Source organism: Melanotaenia boesemani, chromosome 19, assembly GCF_017639745.1.
Source record: "Melanotaenia boesemani isolate fMelBoe1 chromosome 19, fMelBoe1.pri, whole genome shotgun sequence".
Classification (NCBI taxonomy): Eukaryota; Metazoa; Chordata; class Actinopteri; order Atheriniformes; family Melanotaeniidae; genus Melanotaenia; species Melanotaenia boesemani.
The window spans coordinates 154,726-178,253 of NC_055700.1; the positions used below are offsets into that span (position 1 = coordinate 154,726).

The 23,528-nt window shown below is 42.9% G+C and overlaps 1 protein-coding gene and 1 long non-coding RNA gene across 2 annotated transcripts in view; both read right to left on the reverse strand.

Moving 5' to 3' along the window:
• Positions 1-23,528, reverse strand: part of LOC121629920 (multidrug resistance-associated protein 1-like) — a 155,894-nt gene that overhangs the window by 127,537 nt on the left and 4,829 nt on the right. Inside the window, exons 2-6 of the mRNA XM_041969847.1 lie at positions 22,465-22,685; positions 22,182-22,361; positions 21,435-21,560; positions 21,215-21,352; positions 8,331-8,456 (exon numbers count right to left, since the gene is read on the reverse strand). Of these exons, the coding sequence (XP_041825781.1) occupies positions 8,331-8,456; positions 21,215-21,352; positions 21,435-21,560; positions 22,182-22,361; positions 22,465-22,605 (711 nt within the window). The 5' untranslated portion in view covers positions 22,606-22,685. The remainder of the gene's footprint in view (positions 1-8,330; positions 8,457-21,214; positions 21,353-21,434; positions 21,561-22,181; positions 22,362-22,464; positions 22,686-23,528) is intronic.
• Positions 10,939-13,357, reverse strand: LOC121630001. Its single transcript, XR_006008462.1, has 3 exons — positions 13,313-13,357; positions 12,926-13,069; positions 10,939-11,860 (listed from the first exon to the last, which is right to left on the reverse strand). It is a non-coding gene; the product is annotated as an uncharacterized LOC121630001 (long non-coding RNA).

Here is a 23,528-nt window from a genome sequence, read left to right on the forward strand (position 1 = left end):
TTTTAATGTGACCTGGATGAAGGTTTTAATGCTTTCTGGATGAAGATGTGATGTGACCTGGATCAAGGTTTTAATGCGTCCTGGATGAAGGTGGGATGTTATCTGGATGAAGGTGTGATGTGACCTGGATGAAGGTTTTAATGTGACCTGGATGAAGATGTAATGTGACCTGGATGAAGGTGTGATGTGAACTGGATGAAGCTTTTAATGTGACCTGGATGAAGGTGTGATGTTATCTGGATGAAGGTTTTAATGTTATCTGGATGAGGGTGTGATGTTACCTGAATGAACGTTTTAATGTGACCTGGATGAAGGTTTTAATGCGTCCTGGATGAAGGTTTTATTGTGACCTGGATGAAGGTGTGATGTGACCTGGATAACGATGTTATATGACCTGGATGAAGGTGTGATGTGACCTGGATCAAGGTTTTTATGTGACCTGGAAAAGGTTTTAATGTGACCTGGATGAAGATGTGATGTCACCTGGATGAAGGTTTTAATGCGTCCTGGATGAAGGTTTTATTGTGACCTGGATCAAGGTTTTTATGTGACCTGGAAAAGGTTTTAATGTGACCTGGATGAAGATGTAATGTGACCTGGATGAAGATGTAATGTGACCTGGATGAAGGTTTTAATGTGAACTGGATGAAGGTTTTAATGTGACCTGGATGAAGATGTGATGTGACCTGGATGAAGGTTTTAATGTGTCCGGGATGAAGGTCTTAATGTGACCTGGAGGAAGGTGTGATGTGACCTGGATCAAGGTTATTATGTGACCTGGATGAAGATGTGATGTGACCTGGATGAAGGTTTTAATGTGTCCGGGATGAAGGTTTTAATGTTACCTGGATGAAGATGTGATGTTACTTGGATGAAGGTGTGATGTGACCTGGATGAAGGTGAGATGTGACCTGGACGAAGGTTTTAATGTGACCTGGATGAAGGCGTGATGTTACCTGGATGAAGGTGAGATGTTACCTGGATGAAGATGTGATGTTACCTGGATGAAGGTGTGATGTGACCTGGATGAAGGTTTTAATGTGACCAGGATAAAGATGTTATGTGACCTGGAGGAAGGTGTGATGTGACCTAGATCAAGGTTTTTATATGACCTGGATGAAAGTTTCAATGTGACCTGGATGAAGGTGCGATGTGACCTGGATGAAGGTGTGATATGACCTGGATCAGGGGTGCCCAAGTTCGGTCCTCGAGATCTACCATCCTGCAACTTTTAGATGGAACTCTTCTCCAACACACTTAAATCAAATGTCATCTGCATGTCATTCAGCTCTGCAGAGGCCTGGTAACGAGCCAGTCATTGGATTCAGGTGTGTTGGAGAAGGGTTGCATCTAAGAATTACAGGATGGTAGATCTCGAGGACCAGACTTGGGCACCCCTGACCTGGATGAAGGTTTTAATGTGACCTGGATGAAGGTGGGATGTGACCTGGATGAAGGTTTTAATGTGACCTGGATGAAGGTGTGATGTTACCTGGATGAAGATGTAATGTGACCTGGATGAAGGTGTGATATGACCTGGATGAAGGTTTTAATGTGACCTGGACGAAGGTTTTAATGTGACCTGGATGAAGGTTGATATTACCTGGAAGAAGGTGTGATGTGACCTGGATGAAGGTGTGATGTGACCTGGATGAAGGTGTGATGTGACCTGGATGAAGGTTTTAATGTGACCTGGACGAAGGTTTTAATGTGACCTGGACGAAGTTTTTAATGTGACCTGGATGAAGGTTGATATTACCTGGAAGAAGGTGTGATGTGACCTGGATGAAGGTGTGATGTGACCTGGACGAAGGTTTTAATGTGACCTGGATGAAGGTGAGATGTTACCTGGATGAAGATGTGATGTTACTTGGATGAAGGTGTGATGTGACCTGGATGAAGGTTTTAATGTGACCTGGACGAAGGTTTTAATGTGACCTGGATGAAGGTTGATATTACCTGGAAGAAGGTGTGATGTGACCTGGATGAAGGTGTGATGTGACCTGGATGAAGGTGTGATGTGAACTGGATGAAGGTGTGATGTGACCTGGACGAAGGTTTTAATATGACCTGGATGAAGGTGTGATGTGACCTGGATGAAGGTGTGATGTTACCTGGATGAAGGTGTGATGTGACCTGGATGAAGGTGAGATGTTACCTGGATGAAGATGTGATGTTACCTGGATGAAGGTGTGATGTTACCTGGATAAAGATGTTATGTGACCTGGAGGAAGGTGTGATGTGACCTAGATCAAGGTTTTTATATGACCTGGATGAAAGTTTCAGTGTGACCTGGATGAAGGTGTGATGTGACCTGGATAAAGATGTTATCTGACCTGGATGAAGGTGTGATGTGACCTGGATCAAGGTTTTTATGTGACCTGGATGAAGGTTTTAATGTGACCTGGATGAAGATGTGTTGTTGCCTGGATGAAGGTTTTAATGTGAACTGGATGAAGGTTTTAATGTGACCTGGATGAAGGTGTGATGTTACCTGGATGAAGATGTAATGTGACCTGGATGAAGGTGTGATATGACCTGGATGAAGGTTTTAATGTGACCTGGACGAAGGTTTTAATGTGACCTGGATGAAGGTTGATATTACCTGGAAGAAGGTGTGATGTGACCTGGATGAAGGTGTGATGTGACCTGGATGAAGGTTTTAATGTGACCTGGACGAAGGTTTTAATGTGACCTGGACGAAGGTTTTAATGTGACCTGGATGAAGGTTGATATTACCTGGAAGAAGGTGTGATGTGACCTGGATGAAGGTGTGATGTGACCTGGATGAAGGTGTGATGTGACCTGGACGAAGGTTTTAATGTGACCTGGATGAAGGTGAGATGTTACCTGGATGAAGATGTGATGTTACTTGGATGAAGGTGTGATGTGACCTGGATGAAGGTTTTAATGTGACCTGGACGAAGGTTTTAATCTGACCTGGATGAAGGTTGATATTACCTGGAAGAAGGTGTGATGTGACCTGGATGAAGGTTTTAATGTGACCTGGATGAAGGTGTGATGTGAACTGGATGAAGGTGTGATGTGACCTGGACGAAGGTTTTAATATGACCTGGATGAAGGTGTGATGTGACCTGGATGAAGGTGTGATGTTACCTGGATGAAGATGTGATGTTACCTGGATGAAGGTGTGATGTGACCTGGATGAAGGTGAGATGTTACCTGGATGAAGATGTGATGTTACCTGGATGAAGGTGTGATGTTACCTGGATAAAGATGTTATGTGACCTGGAGGAAGGTGTGATGTGACCTAGATCAAGGTTTTTATATGACCTGGATGAAAGTTTCAGTGTGACCTGGATAAAGATGTTATCTGACCTGGATGAAGGTGTGATGTGACCTGGATCAAGGTTTTTATGTGACCTGGATGAAGGTTTTAATGTGACCTGGATGAAGATGTGTTGTTGCCTGGATGAAGGTTTTAATGTGAACTGGATGAAGGTTTTAATGTGACCTGGATGAAGATGTGATGTGACCTGGATGTAGGTTTTAATGTGAACTGGATGAAGGTTTTAATTTGACCTGGATGAAGGTTTTAATGCGTCCTGGATGAAGGTTTTAATGTGACCTGGATGAAGATGTGTTGTTGCCTGGATGAAGGTTTTAATGTGAACTGGATGAAGGTTTTAATGTGACCTGGATGAAGGTTTTAATGTGACCTGGATGTAGGTTTTAATGTGACCTGGATGAAGGTTTTAATGTGAACTGGATGAAGGTTTTAATGTGACCTGGATGAAGGTGTGATGTGACCTGGATGAAGGTGTGATGTTACCTGGATGAAGGTGTGATGTGACCTGGATGAAGGTGAGATGTTACCTGGATGAAGATGTGATGTTACCTGGATGAAGGTGTGATGTTACCTGGATGAAGATGTAATGTGACCTGGATGAAGGTGTGATATGACCTGGATGAAGGTTTTAATGTGACCTGGACGAAGGTTTTAATGTGACCTGGATGAAGGTTGATATTACCTGGAAGAAGGTGTGATGTGACCTGGATGAAGGTGTGATGTGACCTGGATGAAGGTTTTAATGTGACCTGGACGAAGGTTTTAATGTGACCTGGACGAAGGTTTTAATGTGACCTGGATGAAGGTTGATATTACCTGGAAGAAGGTGTGATGTGACCTGGATGAAGGTGTGATGTGACCTGGATGAAGGTGTGATGTGACCTGGACGAAGGTTTTAATGTGACCTGGATGAAGGTGAGATGTTACCTGGATGAAGATGTGATGTTACTTGGATGAAGGTGTGATGTGACCTGGATGAAGGTTTTAATGTGACCTGGACGAAGGTTTTAATGTGACCTGGATGAAGGTTGATATTACCTGGAAGAAGGTGTGATGTGACCTGGATGAAGGTGTGATGTGACCTGGATGAAGGTGTGATGTGAACTGGATGAAGGTGTGATGTGACCTGGACGAAGGTTTTAATATGACCTGGATGAAGGTGTGATGTGACCTGGATGAAGGTGTGATGTTACCTGGATGAAGATGTGATGTTACCTGGATGAAGGTGTGATGTGACCTGGATGAAGGTGAGATGTTACCTGGATGAAGATGTGATGTTACCTGGATGAAGGTGTGATGTTACCTGGATAAAGATGTTATGTGACCTGGAGGAAGGTGTGATGTGACCTAGATCAAGGTTTTTATATGACCTGGATGAAAGTTTCAGTGTGACCTGGATAAAGATGTTATCTGACCTGGATGAAGGTGTGATGTGACCTGGATCAAGGTTTTTATGTGACCTGGATGAAGGTTTTAATGTGACCTGGATGAAGATGTGTTGTTGCCTGGATGAATGTTTTAATGTGAACTGGATGAAGGTTTTAATGTGACCTGGATGAAGATGTGATGTGACCTGGATGTAGGTTTTAATGTGAACTGGATGAAGGTTTTAATTTGACCTGGATGAAGGTTTTAATGCGTCCTGGATGAAGGTTTTAATGTGACCTGGATGAAGGTTTTAATGTGACCTGGATGTAGGTTTTAATGTGACCTGGATGAAGGTTTTAATGTGACCTGGATGTAGGTTTTAATGTGACCTGGATGAAGATGTGTTGTTGCCTGGATGAAGGTTTTAATGTGAACTGGATGAAGGTTTTAATGTGACCTGGATGAAGGTTTTAATGTGACCTGGATGTAGGTTTTAATGTGACCTGGATGAAGGTTTTAATGTGAACTGGATGAAGGTTTTAATGTGACCTGGATGAAGGTTTTAATGCGTCCTGGATGAAGGTTTTAATGTGACCTGGATGAAGGTTTTAATGTGACCTGGATGTAGGTTTTAATGTGACCTGGATGAAGGTTTTAATGTGACCTGGATGAAGGTTTTAATGTGACCTGGATGAAGGTTTTAATGTGACCTGGATGAAGGTTTTAATGTGACCTGGATGAAGGTGTGATGTGAATTGGATGAAGGTTTTAATGTGAACTGGATGAAGGTTTTAATGTGACCTGGATGAAGGTTTTAATGTGACCTGGATGAAGGTCTGATGTGAATTGGATGAAGGTTTTAATGTGACCTGGATGAAGGTCTTAATGTGACCTGGATGAAGGTTTTAATGTGACCTGGATGAAGGTGTGATGTGAATTGGATGAAGGTTTTAACATGACTTGGATGAAGGTTTTAATGTGAACTGGATGAAGGTTTTAATGTGACCTGGATGAAGGTTTTAATGTGACCTGGATGAAGGTGTGATGTTATCTGGATGAAGGTTTTAACGTGACCTGGATGAAGGTTTTAACGTGACCTGGATGAAGGTCTGATGTGAACTGGATGAAGGTTTTAATGTGACCTGGATGAAGGTTTTAACGTGACCTGGATGAAGGTTTTAATGTGACCTGGATGAAGGTGTGATGTGACCTGGATGAAGGTTTTAATGTGACCTGGATGAAGGTGTGATGTGAATTGGATGAAGGTTTTATCGTGACCTGGATGAAGGTTTTAATGTGACCTGGATGAAGGTGTGATGTGACCTGGATGAAGGTTTTAATGTGACCTGGATGAAGGTGTGATGTGAATTGGATGAAGGTTTTAATGTGACCTGGATGAAGGTCTTAATGTGACCTGGATGAAGGTTTTAATGTGACCTGGATGAAGGTGTGATGTGAATTGGATGAAGGTTTTAACATGACTTGGATGAAGGTTTTAATGTGAACTGGATGAAGGTTTTAATGTGACCTGGATGAAGGTTTTAATGTGACCTGGATGAAGGTGTGATGTTATCTGGATGAAGGTTTTAACGTGACCTGGATGAAGGTTTTAACGTGACCTGGATGAAGGTCTGATGTGAACTGGATGAAGGTTTTAATGTGACCTGGATGAAGGTTTTAACGTGACCTGGATGAAGGTTTTAATGTGACCTGGATGAAGGTGTGATGTGACCTGGATGAAGGTTTTAATGTGACCTGGATGAAGGTGTGATGTGAATTGGATGAAGGTTTTATCGTGACCTGGATGAAGGTTTTAATGTGACCTGGATGAAGGTGTGATGTGACCTGGATGAAGGTTTTAATGTGACCTGGATGAAGGTGTGATGTGAATTGGATGAAGGTTTTATCGTGACCTGGATGAAGGTTTTAATGTGACCTGGATGAAGGTGTGATGTGACCTGGATGAAGGTTTTATTGTGACCTGGATGAAGGTTTTAATGTGACCTGGATGAAGGTTTTAATGTGACCTGGATGAAGGTTTTAATGTGACCTGGATGAAGATTTGATGTGACCTGGATGAAGGTGTGATGTTATCTGGATGAAGGTTTTAATGTGACCTGGATGAAGGTGTGATGTTATCTGGATGAAGATTTTAATGTGACCTGGATGAAGGTTTTAATGTGACCTGGATGAAGGTTTTAATGTGACCTGGATGAAGGTTTTAATGTGACCTGGATGAAGGTGTGATGTGAACTGGATGAAGGTTTTAATGTGACCTGGATGAAGGTGTGATGTTATCTGGATGAAGATTTTAATGTGACCTGGATGAAGGTTTTAATGTGACCTGGATGAAGGTCTGATGTGAACTGGATGAAGGTTTTAATGTGACCTGGATGAAGGTGTGATGTGAACTGGATGAAGGTTTTAATGTGACCTGGATGAAGGTGTGATGTTATCTGGATGAAGATTTTAATGTGACCTGGATGAAGGTGTGATGTTATCTGGATGAAGGTTTTATCGTGACCTGGATGAAGGTTTTAATGTGACCTGGATGAAGGTGTGATGTGACCTGGATGAAGGTTTTAATGTGACCTGGATGAAGATTTGATGTGACCTGGATGAAGGTGTGATGTTATCTGGATGAAGGTTTTAATGTGACCTGGATGAAGGTGTGATGTGACCTGGATCAAGGTTTTAATGCGTCCTGGATGAAGGTTTTAATGTGACCTGGATGAAGATGTGATGTGACCTGGATCAAGGTTTTAATGCGTCCTGGATGAAGGTTTTAATGTGACCTGGATGAAGTTGTGACGTGACCTGGATGAAGGTTTTAATGTGACCTGGATGAAGATGTGATGTGACCTGGATCAAGGTTTTAATGTGACCTGGATGAAGGTGTGATGTGACCTGGATCAAGGTTTTAATGTGACCTGGATGAAGGTGTGATGTGACCTGGATGAAGGTTTTAATGTGACCTGGATGAAGGTTTTAATGCGTCCTGGATGAAGGTTTTAATGTGACCTGAATGAAGATGTGATGTGACCTGGATCAAGGTTTTAATGCGTCCTGGATGAAGGTGGGATGTTATCTGGATGAAGGTGTGATGTGACCTGGATGAAGGTTTTAATGTGACCTGGATGAAGGTGGGATGTTATCTGGATGAAGGTGTGATGTGACCTGGATGAAGGTTTTAATGCGTCCTGGATGAAGGTGGGATGTTATCTGGATGAAGGTGTGATGTGACCTGGATGAAGGTTTTAATGCGTCCTGGATGAAGGTGGGATGTTATCTGGATGAAGGTGTGATGTGACCTGGATGAAGGTTTTAACGTGACCTGGATGAAGGTTTTAATGTGACCTGGATGAAGGTGTGATGTTATCTGGATGAAGGTTTTAATGTGACCTGGATGAAGGTTTTAATGTGACCTGGATGAAGGTTTTAATGTGACCTGGATGAAGGTGTGATGTTATCTGGATGAAGGTTTTAATGTGACCTGGATGAAGGTTTTAATGTGACCTGGATGAAGGTTTTAATGTGACCTGGATGAAGGTTTTAATGTGACTTGGATGAAGGTGTGATGTGAATTGGATGAAGGTTTTAATGTGACCTGGATGAAGGTTTTAATGTGACCTGGATGAAGGTGTGATGTTACCTGGATGAAGGTACGCTTGTCAGGGAGCGGCCGGTTATCGGAGTAGCAGGTGAGGATCAGTTCGATGAGTTGGAGAAGGAAGCAGATGAAAAACGATGCTGCTCGACCAACGTCTGAAGAAAATCCCTGAACCAGCAGAGGTCAACGATTAGTTAGTTGGTTAGTTAGATAACTTTTTACATGTAGTAAATATACATTAATAGACAGACAAAAACCAATATATATACATATAATTATATACACAATCATCCCCACTGTTTACTGATTTATTGCTGGGTCACTGGTTTCCTTCATTGATGCTGTTGTTGGATCTAAATCCAGGCTGATTTTCACTGAGAAATTTGTTTTTCCAGGACTTTGTACAGTCGGTTATTGAATGATTTCCTAGAACTCTATAGACCTGAGCAGGTAATGACAGGTCTGTATGTGGTGAACTGGTGTTAGGGTTCCCCGGGTTAGGGGGTTCCCAGGTTTGTAGAGAGGTCCGACTTCTATCTTCATTTAGTCTGGAAATGAATCCGTTTGAAGCTATAAGTTCCAGATGTTTGTAAATGGTTCTGAAATCCTCTCCATCACTCTTTTCACTTCAGTCATATCAATGTTGTCTCTGTCATAAGACGTCTTATTTGTACATTTAGCAGCAGGATCTATCAATTCTGTCTGCTGTGAGGAACGCTGGATTCAAGTTTGTGTCAATAGATCAGGACCAGTATTCCTAAAGATCCTGAGAAGCCTCTCAGAGAGCTCCTCACTTAACCTAACAATTCCTAACAAGGAGTCATAGCTTCGGAATGATTCCAGAACATTTTCAGAGAACTCCAAGCCAGTTATGAGGAGGTGTGGTTGACCTTGTTGCTAGGTCACTTCAAGAGCTGTGATTGGTTGAGCCTAAAAGCTAGACACACCTTCGATGATAATGGGCATAGGATGAACTGTCAAATCAATTACCTAATCATAGAACCGGATGTATATGAAAACTGTGTAATTATAAATAATATTGTACATAACAAGAAAATCTGTTGAATGAACGTTAAGTTACAATGATCTTACACAATGTGTAAAAACTCAGACCCACAGAATCTACATGCTGGTAGTTTCATTTATTTTCCTTCATTTATTTACCGTACTGGTAGTTCTATTTATTTTCCTCTTTTTATTTACCGTGCTGGTAGTTCCATTCATTTTCCTCTATTTATTTGCAGTGCTCATAGATCTTTTTATTTTCCTTCATTTATTTGTCGTGCTTCTAGTTCTCTTTATTTTCCTCTATTTATTACAATGCTAGTTGTAACCCGGTGGAGAAAACCTGGTTAAATTAGGAGCAAGGGGAGACCGAAACTTTCCCTGAAGTTCATTCACTATATTGGAGAGATGGGGAATATCCTATAACACTTGAATTATGTGCTGGTAGTTCAATTTATTTGCCTCAATTTATTTACTGTGCTGGTAGTTCTATTTATTCTCCTCCATTTATTAACCATGCTGGTAGTTCTATTTATTTTCCTCCATTTATTTACCGTGCTGGTAGTTCAATTTATTTGCCTCCATTTATTAACCATGCTGGTAGTTCTATTCATTTTCCTCTATTTATTTACTGTGCTCGCAGATCTTTTTATTTTCCTTCATTTATTTTTCGTGCTGGTAGTTCTATTTATTTTCCTTCATTTTGTTGTCATGCTGGTAGTTCTGTTTATTTTCCTTCATTTATTTACTGTGCTGGTAGTTCTATTTATGTTCCTCTATTCAAATACAGTGCTTGCAGTTCTATTTATTATCCTTCATTTATTTTCCGAGCTTGTACTTCTATTTATTTTCCTTCATTTATTTACTGTGCTTGAAGATCTTTTTACTTTCCTTCATGTATTTGTCGTGCTGCTAGTTCTCTTTATTTTCCTCTATTTATTTACTGTGCTGGTCACTGTGGCCATTTCACCTTTAAACATTTAAACTCCATTTTGCATTAACCACCTACTACCATTAACTGGTAGTTAAGTTTTTTTTTTTAATTGTCTTGCCTTTTATTATTTAATGTTTTGTTTTCAATTATTTTATGTTCAGCACTTTGTTCATGGCTGCTGTTGTAAAATGCTTTTTAAATAAAGCTGGCTTGGCTATAAGAAGCAGTGCTGGTTGGCTTTCAGATCTTCCACAGACCAGAGAACAGCGATGGAGAAGCAAAGAAGAAGGAAACTAGCTGGACAGAGGAGCAGCGTTTGCTCCTGGATCAGTTGGTCAATGAGCAGAAAAGGGTTTTGTGAGGTTTATTTCATGAACAACCACAAACATGTTTCCGTCACCACCAATCTGTAACGTTTAATTAATTCACTGTCATCCAGTGTTTGGAGAATAGCTCTGCGGCCTCTTCCGTCTACCATTCTGTCCTCTGCTCAGGGAACTCCTAGGCATCTTAAAAGACCTCTTCCCGGCTCCTAACAGATCTCACCTTAGCAGCTCTCTGAAGAGCTCAGATTCTTTAGGAATAGCTTTTATCTTTACTAGGACCTACTCTTCCTTTTATGGGGAAATTCTAAGATCACATAATTCTCAGTATTTTCTTAGGTGATAGTGTTTCACCGTACATCATATATCAGGGTTCTTGCAGGTTTTAGTAAGTTAAATTTAAGACCTTTTCAAGACCTTTTAAGGCCATTGTGAATGAAATTTTAGACCAACACGACGCATCCAGAAACATGTAAATGATCCCAGAAATTCAAAACTTTTCTTATTTGTTTACTTATCGAAGATTACATTAAACAAAACAAATTTAATTAATTCAATAATAAAACTGAAAATATTTAAACAGTTATCTTCTTAACCAGTGTCTTAACAAAGTAACTTTACCACACTGCATCTACATACAACATCACCCTACATTCGTCTCAGTTCATCCCTCTTAGCATCAATCTCAGTTTCAACACTTTTGAGTTGGGCAAGTTTTTCTTTGTACGCCCGTCTCAGGGCATTTGACTTTGAGAGAAGCTGAGCCATTTTGGAGCCAGCCTTGCCCTCGGCTTCTTCTGCAAGGGCATCTGCATCCCTGGCAAGACAGACAGACACCTCCTCCAAGCTTGTTTTTCTTTTCTTAAGGTCCTCCAAAGATTCCTCAGTTTGCTTTCTTTTCTGGCTCTGGGATGCCTTTTCTTTTCTGGTTCGCTCCTGGTCCAGAAAGAGTCTGTATTTTGACCGGGCAGCACCTACAGCTGCCATGAGTTCCTTGGTGAGGGGAACCTGTGTGACACCCCCATGCATTGCAACATAGTCACATATGAGCCTGTGTGTGACAATTGTGTCCTCTTGCATGTTCTCAGACTCCACCTCCTTGTTGACAGGAAAGCCCCTTTCAACAGAGGCCTGGCCATGTGAAAGCAGCAGCAACTTCTGGCAAAAATCCCAAGCAGCTGGGTAAGGCCGGCTTAATCTCCCATGCAGGAAGGTGTCTAGGCGTTTCTCAAATGGCTGGAAGTCGAGAAATTCTTCATTCCTTGCCTCAACGGACAGGAAAGATTCAAATTGTTGGACAATGGCCTCCCCTACAATAAAGTGAGTGAAAAAAGAAAAGTCAAATATGTAAACGGATACAGTCATGGCTGAACATAGTGACATCCCTGCAGGCAATGAGACTCAAACCAACTCTTAATCTCTAAGTGACTGCAATAACAACAAAAAACTACTTAGAATTATGGAACTTATTCAAGACATACGAGCCACTGCACACAGAACAGGTGCAGGACCATTAGAAGAGGGAATGACAAAGTGTGAGACATGCATGCTAAACTAAACCCTGATAGATGAGAAAGGGGTCATATAGAGCAAACGTTTGCAACTAAAAAGGTAATGCTCTGCATTACGTCTAAAAAATTTTTGAGGATAGTTGAGCATGGTATTCACACTTTGGTTCATAACCCCTTCTAAAACTGTCCCTACCAGCAGTTACACCTCCTGCCAGCTGCTTGTCCTTCAGGAATGTCTGAACGAGAGACTTCATCTGATTCTTGCATTTGTCTGGGTTCCTGAACATGAGAGACGGGTCCAGACACTCCATCTGCCTAACAACTGCATATTTCAAGGGGCTCTTCTCCTGTGCTTTTCTTGCGATGCTTGAGAGTCCCTGTACACAATCCCTCCTAAACTCAAGGACCTTTAACTCTGCACTTTTGCTGTCCTGGACAGGGGAATATATGATACAAAATATATGTCAGTGATGTCAAAAAGGAAGTTTAATTTAAGACTACCACATGACATGCAGTCACATCATTGTCCAATTGTGTGACTTCATGCAATGAGGTCCCCACTTGCTGCGTTTGGGATATCTCAGCAGAAACTTATTTGCTTATTAAATTTAATCTGTGTGGCTCTAAGCATCACTGTGGGGAGCAGCAACCAAAATGCACTGCTTTAAAGAAGGAAGCAGGCAGGTGAAAAATATTTTTCTTCATGGATGTATCTGAGGTATCTCAAACGTAACAAATGGCTAAAATTCTTCCTGTTGTACACATTAAAAATGAGGAGGGTGTTTGAGCATCTGGCTTGTTTTAATAAATTGAGTCCAGTGTTTTCTAATCAAACTCCACACATCACTCTGACAACCATGATACCTTGAGAGCTGCCTCAGCACCCAAACCAATGTCGATCCTCTGTGGGAGGAGGAACAAGTTCTTATCAGCCAGATCCAGCTTGGTGAGTTGAAGGGGAGTGATGTCTTGCAGGACCTCTCTCTTGACACAGCGTCTCAGTAGACTCTGTTAGTAGACAAAAAGCATTATTAGCCTATGCAATTCTCTTTTCTTGTGCACACTGACTTTATTGTATTCTAATTCTACTAATGCTAATAAGTATTTAACTCAATAAATAAAGCAACTAACAAAGTGGTAAATACATTGACTATGTAAATTGAATAGAAGCACCTGCCAGATGAATAAACAAACATGAATGATGCTGAGACACTTAAGCCAATAGATGATACTACCAAATACTGTAATCACCTTAATCAACTGAGCCAAGTCTTTGCCAAAGAAAGGCAGCACAGGTTCATCAGTCTGGTATTTCTTCATGAATGGGTGAAAGGTCCGGGCTACAGTCATGAAAACGTGCATCTTCGCAATGGTAAGGGGATCCTTTATTGCTGCCTCTATAGTGTCAAAAGATGCACTCTTGGGATTTGGGAGCTGTTTTTTGTGTAGAGCCTCCACATACAGCATAAGATTTGGCCAGACTGCCAGAGCCCGCTCAACAACTGGGAGATTTTCAAGCCACCTGTGGCCACAAAATGGCTTAGGAAAGAGTGTGGATTTTGTGACTTGTATGTAGTCCTCCCTCCTTGCTGGGGTATTGTGGAAAAGAGTGTGCATAGCCTTTAAAATTTTATCTATGTGCCACATTGAAAATCCGGCCCTGAAGGCATTATGAAGTGTGTGGAGACCACAGCTGCCTACAGACACTAGTTGTGCACCCCCATATTTCTCTGCATGGTCATGCTGGAGTAGATCCAGAAGCTTCCAGTTGACATTGGGCCCATCCATGGAGACTGAAACCAGCCTGCTGCAATCCAATTGAAGCATTGACTCCTTATTGAAAATAAAGAGAAATAAAAAGATATATGGGCATCAGTCATTAATAACCACACAGACACATCTTATGCATTTAACAACATGAATTTACTGAACTACAACCTTGCCTGGTGACATGACTGAATTATAAAATTAACACATTACAGAAAGTCTGAGAAATTTCTTTTCACCAGGCCACCCTCTTCCTGAACACACACAAAAAAAATGTTTTTTTTTTTCTAACCCCATCACATCTCATTCATTATTAATTTAATATCCCAATGAAACCAACTTTTTAAAAGGCCATGCTAAAGATAAATGGTAACAACAAAAACAAAGGCACGACATGTTTTCACAAAATGTGTCATACATAGCTAGCTAGCTACTTTATTGTTCCAGAGGGAAACATTAGTAAATTAATTTTGACTTACTTCTATATGTTTTAGTAGGTCCTCTGCTGTCCCATGGCCCATGAATTGAGAGCCCATGTACCTTGATTGCACCTCTCCATTGCTCCAGAACCGTACATGCAGATCCAGCTGTTTGGATTTTGTGGTTGCGCTGAGGCTTTCATCAAACATTAACACATACGGACCGGTTAATGTGCGTGTCAGCTCTTTCTTGATGAAGTCTGCCAAACCAAATCTCGCTATATATGCAATCTTGTTCGGTCCACATGTAAAGGTTTTTGCAATATTAGAATCGGGGAACATTGTCTGGAAAATGCTGCTAATATCAGAACTGCTGTTGTATGACAGGTGTTTTGTAATTGAATGCAAAATCCAAAGCACCTCCGATTTGGATGTCTCAGTGGAACCGAATGTAGCTCGAAGGTCAGCAGACGAAGAGGGAGTGACACTGCGCTGGAGTGTGGAGGGACCGGGCACTGACAAAGAAGAGGGCGTATAAAATTGGGTCATAGCTTGAGCCTTCTGAAGACCTCTCGCAGCAAGCTGGTGTTTGACCGCCTTGGAGTGAGACTCCAGCGCTTTCACACCTAAAGTCCCTAACTGGATGGTCTTCTTGCAAAGCTTACAGTGAGCTTCGTATCGATTGGTGGGAACTGCTTGCAACCAGCGGCGAAAATCGCTGTTTTCAAGCCAGGCCTCGTTAAAAACACACTTTCCCATGTTTTTAGCGATAACAATCCGAAGTGATTGAATGCGCAGGCATCTGAAACATGGCGTCAAACAGACCTGCAGTTATCGCGAGATTGGGTGTTATTTGCCACGTGACGTACCAACACCGGTAGCTATCCAAGCCTCTTTGAAAGACCGATAATGCAGAATCAACTTCTGATTTTACTCTCATTTTATGCGGCCAGCGCTTCCTTGCAATGAATATTAATGAAAAATTAAGACTTGACAAGATTAAAATTAAGACCTTGGATGAAAATCTTGTCGTTTTTAAGACATTTTAAGGCCTTAAATTTTAAGTTTTAAATTAAAGACATTTTTAGACTTTTTAAGACCCCGCGGGAACCCTGATATATGTTCCTTACAGTCCAGCCTATGTTGACGGCTGGAATTTGTCTAGCTCAACGCTTCAGCCTCCTTCGGTGTTCCGTTTAGTTTGATAAATTTATCGCCGTTTGTGGTCAAAGAACATTAGTTTCTTTTCGGTTTCCTCAGGCAACTGCTTGTTTGATCATATTGGCCTGGCATTTGGTCATATCTCCATGGAGTGTTGTCATATCTGCCTGGTGGTTGGTCATAACAGTCTGGTGGTTGGTTATATCTGCTGTTTTTGGTCATATCTACCTGGTGTTTCATCAGATCTGCCTGGTGGTTGATGACATATACCTGGCCATTGGTCATATCTGCCTGGTGGTTACTTGTCTGCCTGGTGGTTCATTATATCTACCTGGCGTTTGGTAATATCTGTCTGGTGGTTGGTTTTTCTGCTAGGTGGTTGGTTATTTCTGCCTGGTGGTTGGTCCCATCTGCCTGGCGTTTGGTCAAATCTGCCTGGCAGTTGGTCATCTCTTCCTGGCGGTTGGTCATATCTGCCTGGTGGCTGGTCACATCTGCCTGGCATTTGGTCAAATCTGCCTGGCAGTTGGTCATCTCTTCCTGGCGGTTGGTCATCTCTTCCTGGCGGTTGGTCATCTCTTCCTGGCGGTTGGTCACATCTGTCTGGTGGCTGGTCATATCTGCCTTGTGGTTATTTCTTCCTGCTGGTTCATTATATCTACCTGGTTTGTCCTATCTGCCTAGTGGTTGGTCATTTCTGCCTGGCAGTTGGTTTTTTCTGTCTGATGGTTGGTCATATTTCCCTGGTGCTTGGTTATTTCTGCCTTGTGGTTAGTCATTTCTGCCTGGCGGTTGGTCATATCTGCTTGATGGTTGGTCCCATCTGCCTGGCGGTTGGCCACATTTGCCTGGTGGTTGGCCACATTTGCCTGGTGGTTGTTTTTTCTGCCTGGTGGTTGGTCAAATCTGCCTGGTGTTTGGACATATCTTCTTGGCCTTTGGTCATATCTGCCTGGTCTTTGTTGATATGTGCCTGGTGGTTGGTCATTTCGCCCTGATGGTTGGTCATGTCTGCCTGGCAGTTGGTCATATACAGTAAGTCAATAGGGAGACCATCGGGCCCGGCAGCTTTGCAATGCTTCTATAGCTTTTCTTATTTCCTCTAACCTTATTTATCTAGTTTTACATTCTTCAGATATTTTGAGAATGACCAATTTATCTAAAAAGTTGGATATAGCGTCACTATGATCTGTATCTTCTGATGTGTATAGATCTTCATTAAAGTTTTTAAATGTTGGATCTATAATCTTTTCCCATTTGTATCTTCAGTTATTAAGATTGCTCTTTCACTTGCTTGTTGTTTAATTTGCCAGTCTAGGACTCTTCTTGGCTTTTTTCCCGCTTCAGAAACGTGTTGCCTGAGTCTTAGTTTGCTTGCTGTTGCTTTGTCTATGTTAGTTCATTGTAATGTGATTTAAGCATCATGTTTTGATATTTCATTATTTTGTTTTTTTCTGTAAGGTTTTAGTCTCTAGTGCGTTCATTTTAGACCCTAAATTTCTAAGATGTTCTTGAACTTCTGCAAATTTTCTACTGATTACACTTATTATTTATCCCCTAATACAAGCCTTAAACGCTTCCCATCTAATTTTAGTTGTTTCAAATGTATTAATCTCAAAATATGGATAAATTTGTTCCCCCAAATACTTTAACAATTCTTTATCTTGCATCCATTTAATTTGGAATTTCCACTTCATATGTTTATGTTCAAATTTTGGTTCCACATCAGACATTGTTGCATGGTCTGCGAGGATTATACTGTTATAATGCAATGTTCAATATTAGGTACAAGATCTTCAGACACTAAAATATAAATCTATCCTAGAGAAGCTTTTAAGCATACTAGAGCAGCAGGAAAATCTGATTTGGGTTCAGATGCCTCCACACTCCTCCTAAATAAAGTTTTGTATGGCTTTCCCTTGACCTTGGATGAGTGGAGTCTACTCCAGATGATTTTCTTTTTTGGGGGGCCAAAACAATTAAAATCTGCAGCAATTGGATCTCAAAATGGAAACATACAAACTTAAAGTGGAGGGCTTGGAAAATACAGCGAACACAAAGGAAGAGTCAAATTAATGAGTTATTGTGTAGAACCTGATTGGCTGTTAGAGCCACCTAATTTGACTCAGGTGTGTTGGTGCAGGGATACATGGAAAACCTGCTGGATTGCGGCCCTCGTAGGACCGAATTGAGTAGCCCTGCACTACAGGCTGATCCAGCTTTGATGTAATTTCCTTAAAACAAGTCAAAATGAGGTTCAGTAGTGTGTGTGGCCTCCACGTGCCTGTAGGACCTCCCTACAATGCCTGGACATGCTTCTGATGAGGTGGCTGATGGTCTTCTCAGGGATCTCCTCCCAGACCTGGACTAAAGCATCCACCAGCTCCTGGACAGTCTGTGGTGCAGCGTGGCATTGGTGGATGGAGACACGATGTCCCAGATATGCTCAGTTGGATTCAGGTCTGGGGAACGGGCGGCCAGTCCATAGCATCAATGCTTCGTCTGGCAGGAACTGCTGACACACTCCAGCCACATGAGGTCTAGCATTGTCTTGCATTAGGAGGAACCCAGGACCAACCGCACCAGCATGTGGTCACAAGGGGTCTGGCGAGCACATGGAGGGCTGTGCAGCCCCCCAAAGAAATGCCACCTCCCACCATTACTGACCCACTGCCAAACCGGTCATGCTGGAGGATGCTGCAGGCAGCAGAACATTCTCCACGGCGTCTCCAGACTCTGTCACGTCTGTCACATGTGCTCAGTATGAACCTGCTTCCATCTGTGAAGAACACAGGGCGCCAGTGGCCAAGTTACCAATCTTGGTTTCTCTGGCAAATGCCAAACGTCCTGTACGGTGTTGGTCTGTAAGCACAACCCCCACCTGAGGATGTCGGGCCTCACACCTCCCTCATGGAATCTGTTTCTGACTGTTTGAATGCCAGCCGCATACAGGACATTAACCATTATTTAACTATTTCCTGGTTAAGCCCAGGGCAAGAAATGCCTCATCATATTTCCTTTTTTTGTTACTGAACGTCTCTGCTTATTCATCAGCTCTTGCCCAGAAACATTGTCCATGTTTTGCTAGGAGGGCAAAAATTTTGTTTATTTAGCCTTGCTGCACCCCCCCCCCCCCCCCCCCCCCCCCCCCCCACCACCCCATCATAACTCTGGGCCCCCTGAGGGAACCACCCTAACCCCCCGAGCAGCTGCACTCTGAGCAAGCTGTAGTCGGTAAAGACTTGATCACATTTAGTACAAAGAAACCCTCAGAGATGAAATCCTGTCCATTTTTTAAGGAGACGTGGTTTCACACCTTCACACGAAACTTCAGCGAGCCGTTAAATACCACAGCTGCCCAAGGAGCGAGCCCACCACGTCCTCATGACTTCACCTGACAGGCAGGTGAGGTTTTCTCAGCTAACGTCACCCCAGACTTCCCGACTTTGATCCTGAACAGACTGAATGCAGGCATGAAGGAGAAAATATAAAGCTGAACAAATGCAAGAATAAATGTCTCAAAGAAAAAAGGAAAGTAACAAACAGGAGAGGACAATGAGAAAAATATAAAAGTAGGGATTACATGTGATCCATGTAAAGATCAGAATCAGGGTTCCTATCATGGACGATGGTTTTTACAGGGATCAGAGCAGAAAACTACACATTTATAGAAAAGCTGTTTATGTAAAGTGTGTCCTGCAAATAAAAAAATTGTATGAAGTGGGACCAGAACATAAAGATGACAGGTCCTTATGCGAGCTTTTATTGTGGGGAGGCGTCGGTCCCAAGTCTGGGGGGAGGTTCTGGTCCTGATGGACCGCAGCCTCCTGCCAGAGAAGAGGTTGTGACTTTGGTGGGAAGGATCGGCCACCTCAGAGCCCTGGAGGACTGCAGGTCTAAGAGAGTCCGAACGATCACCTCTCAGCCGGTGACGCTGCAGTACACCAGAAAGTGATGGAGGAGGCGAGGATGGACTCCATAAGGGAGGTGAAGAAGTCCACCAACTACCACCTGGGCAGCTTGAATTTCTTTTATCCTCTGCTGATGGAGCTGATGTTTTCCACCCACTTCAGGCCCGGGGAGATGACGATTCTTAGGAAGGACTCCATGGTTGGAGAATCATGCAGGGTGATGGAGGAGGGAGGGGCTGTGTTCTTCCTGAAGCCTACAGCCTTCTCCACCGTCTGGGCAGCAGCTGATCAACTCCATCCTGTAGGCGGACTCGACCCCACCAGAGACGAGGCCGACGAGGGTGGTGTGGTTTGGCAGACTGGTGATAGGAGGTGTTGCTGATGGTGTAGAGACAGAAGAGGGGGAGAACAGAGCCCTGGCGGACCGCTGCTGATGATGCAGGAGTTGGATGTGTGTTTTCCAGCTTTACATGCTGCTTCCTGTCAGACAGGAAGTTTGGGCTTCACCTGCAGGTGGAGGCAGGGACGCTGAAACCAAACTGGTCGATGCCGTAAAGATGAAAATCCACACACAGGATCCCGGCGTAAGTTCTGGGTAGGACTGCAACTAATGACTATTCTGATGGTCGATTAGTCAACGACTATTAAAACGACTAGTCGACCAATCGGTTTATGTATCTCATGATTATTATAAATGAATCTTATTTCACTTTCAGCTTTCAAATCTTACATGAGGTTGTTCTGTAAGTCCGACGTGCCTCCTCTTTAAATGTTCAAGCGTTGCAGACGTACTTCCGTGGTACACAAGGTCCGCTTTACAAATCTTACATGTATTTAATTTATTTTATAAGTTTAACGTAACGTTAAACCAGACTTTTGATGTCCTCTGCCGCCGTTTTGCTCCCTAGTCAAATGCCATATTTTTCCTCTGGCAGACTTTATTGCACGTGTGCAACTCTCAGCAGAGATTAAAAAAAAAGACGATGTCTCACTCTGTAGTTTTTTTCCCCCTCTTTCCGCATGTGCATTGTGCAACTCTCAGCAGAGATAGGATTAGATGAAGATGTCTCACTTTGTAGTTTTTTGTTGTTTTTTTTTTTGTTTTTTTTGTTTTTTTGCTGACAATAGTCGGTGGCTAAATTAGTTGTAGACTACTTTTATTGTCGACTATTGTCAACAACGTCGATTAATCGTTGCAGCCCTAGTTCCGGGGGAGTCCAGGTGCCGCTGGATGAAAGAACCACGTTGACCGAGTGGTCTACAGACCTGCCGGACCTTTAGGCGAACTGTAAGGGGTTCAGGAGTCCGCCAGCTGGAGCCTCGAGTCCTGCATCAGGTTTCATTAAAACAGTCTTTGATTTTCCAAGTAGCAGCTGGAGCTCAGCTGAACGCACGTTGGAAAGGAAGATTCCAGGTACCGGATGACAGCAACCTGGCCACGATGGCCCATAAATCTACAAATCAGCGGGCGGGGCACAAAGTCGGAGGGAGGTGTGGCTCTGAGCAGTGTCTGGTACTGGACGGTGCACCCCGAGGCTGCTTCAGGACCTTGGAATATAAGAATTCCAGATTTCCTTCAGACTTCCACGTCTGTAAAATGAGGCGTTCGCTGTGTTGGAGCGAATACTGAACCCTGATCCGAGCTATTTAACACATGCATGTTGAGACCGATCAGCTGATCAGAGGAACCTGGTGTTACCTGGAATCATTTTTCTGAAGCAGGGAGCACAACCTAAACACAGATCCCTAAACCCGGGATCTCTGCAGGTGGAGGGCGGTTGGATGGATGGTGGTTTATTCTTCTTCCAACCAAACATCCTCCCTCTGACCCAGATCCCTCCACCTCCACCACAGCAGAAACAATGTGAAACCTGAGTTTATGGATCCTCTGATACCTGATCAATAATCTGCTGGATGTTGACCTTCAGAGGGACAATGGAGCACAGAACCAGCAGAGTCCAGAACAGGAAGAGGACAACTGACGATCGACTTCCCTTCATCCTTTCCACCTGGATCACAGCTGCAGCCAAGACCTGCACAGAAAAAGAGTTTCTGAAAATCTAGTTCTAGGTCTGGAAGACGACTGTGGGTTGCTATAGCAACCAGATCCTATACCAGGGTTAGGATCCGCATCAGTGGACTCAACAGGATCAGCAGGTGATTCTGGATCTCATCGTTCATCTTCACCAGGAAGTAAAACATCTCCAGAAGTCCAAAAGAAGCCAGACTGAGAGCCAGGAGCTGCAAGGAAGACCACAGAGAGCTGGATCAGACCCGAGACCAGCGAGACCTGCAGTAGACTAGAGACAACGCAGACCTGGATCAGACCCGAGACCTGCGAGACCTGCATTAGACTAGAGACAACGCAGACCTGGATCAGACCCGAGACCTGTGAAACTTGCATTAGACAAGAGACACCAGGAAAAGCACAACAATGGCCGACCAAGGTTCGTGTTCTTAGTAGTTCAGTCATTTGGAACGGAACCACTTTCTGCTGGAATATTTATGCCGTCAGGTTAGCTGCTAGCGGTGGACTCGTAACGCCTCTGTGATTGTGTTTTGCAGTCTTATGAGGACATTGTGCACAGCTGTGTGTGTCGTTGCAAAGCTTCACTGCCCACTAGAGGCCTGGCGTGCGCACTGCATCCTTTCTGGTCCCGGTTTCCTCCTGGACGGACAGTTTTTATTCTGCTGTTGTGTAAATGCTTCTTTGTTTTCAAAAGTGCAAAGGAAAAATATTTGTATTTTACGTAAAGAAAAGTGTTGTGTAAACAAGGCCTAGATTTCAATCTGCAGGCTGAAGTTCTGGTCTGAACCTGGAGCAGTCCTGACCTCAGACCAGGTTCAGGACTGTTTTCTCACCGTTTTGCTGCAGCAGAGTTTGGACAGAGGGATGATGCCTCTGTGGGAGCGGAGCTGCAGATAGACCAGGTAAAAAGGTGAACATATCCACAGGTAAAAGCAGGGGAACCACACCAGGACAGTCTGCTGGAAACACTGGGTGAGGTCTGGTCTGGAAGTGTACCAGGTTAGGTTCCAGTCCTGAAACCAAAGAGGGAGGTGCACATGTGTCACAGTGAGACCAAACCTGTTGGGTTTGGTGGAGCAAAAAGAAGTTATAGAAATCCTCTCCATGTAGACTCACCCAGAGAGGATCCAGACCACTGCCGCTGCACAGGGCCTCCATTTGTCTCCGCTGTGGACGGTCCAATGTGGACTCTGTCTTCTCTCTGCTGAGAACCGTCAGATATCTGACATCACAGTTTTGCTCCGCCCACCTCCACATGCTGTCTTCACACACTGCTGCCACATTCAGCAGGAAAGCCTGAAACTGTGGACATGATGGTGAAGAGCTGGACGGTTCGTCTGTAAACCAAAAGAGAGTAAACAGAGACAAAGATAGAAAACCACAAGCAGAAACAAATGAGACAAGCAGGTGCAACAACCTGTAGGGTGCTGCCCGGCTGGCTACATAGAAAAAAAATATAACCCTTACATAGTACTGCAACTTGTACAATTTTTTACTTTTACATAGTACTTCAACCTGTACAAGTCGTTGCTTGTACATGATACTACAACTTGTACAACTCCATGCTTGTACATATTACTACAACTTCTACAACTCCTTGCTTGAACATAGTACTACAACGTGTACAACTCCTTGCTTGTACATAGTTCTACAACTTGTACAACTTTGCTTTTACATATTACTACAACCTGTCCACCTCCATGCTTCTACACAATAATATAACTTGTGCAACTCCTTCCTTGTACATAGTACTACAACTTGCAAAACTTTGCTTGTACATAGTACAGCAACTTGTGCAACTCTTTGCTTATACATAGTACTACAACTTGTGCAACTTCATGCTTATACATAGTACTACAGCTTGTACAACTCTTTGCTTGTTACATAGTATTACAACTTGTACAATCCCATGTTTGTACATAGTAACACAACTTGTACAACACCATCCGTGCACATAGTACTACAACTTCTACAACTCCTTCCTTTTACATACTACTACAACTTGTACAACTGTGCTCATGCATAGTATTACAACCTGTATAACTCTATGCTTGTACATAGTACCGCAATTTGTGCAACTTTTTGCTAATACATAGTACTACAACTTGTGCAACTCCATGCCTGTACATAGTGCTAAAACCTGTACAACTCCTTGCTTGTTCATAGTACTACAGCTTGTA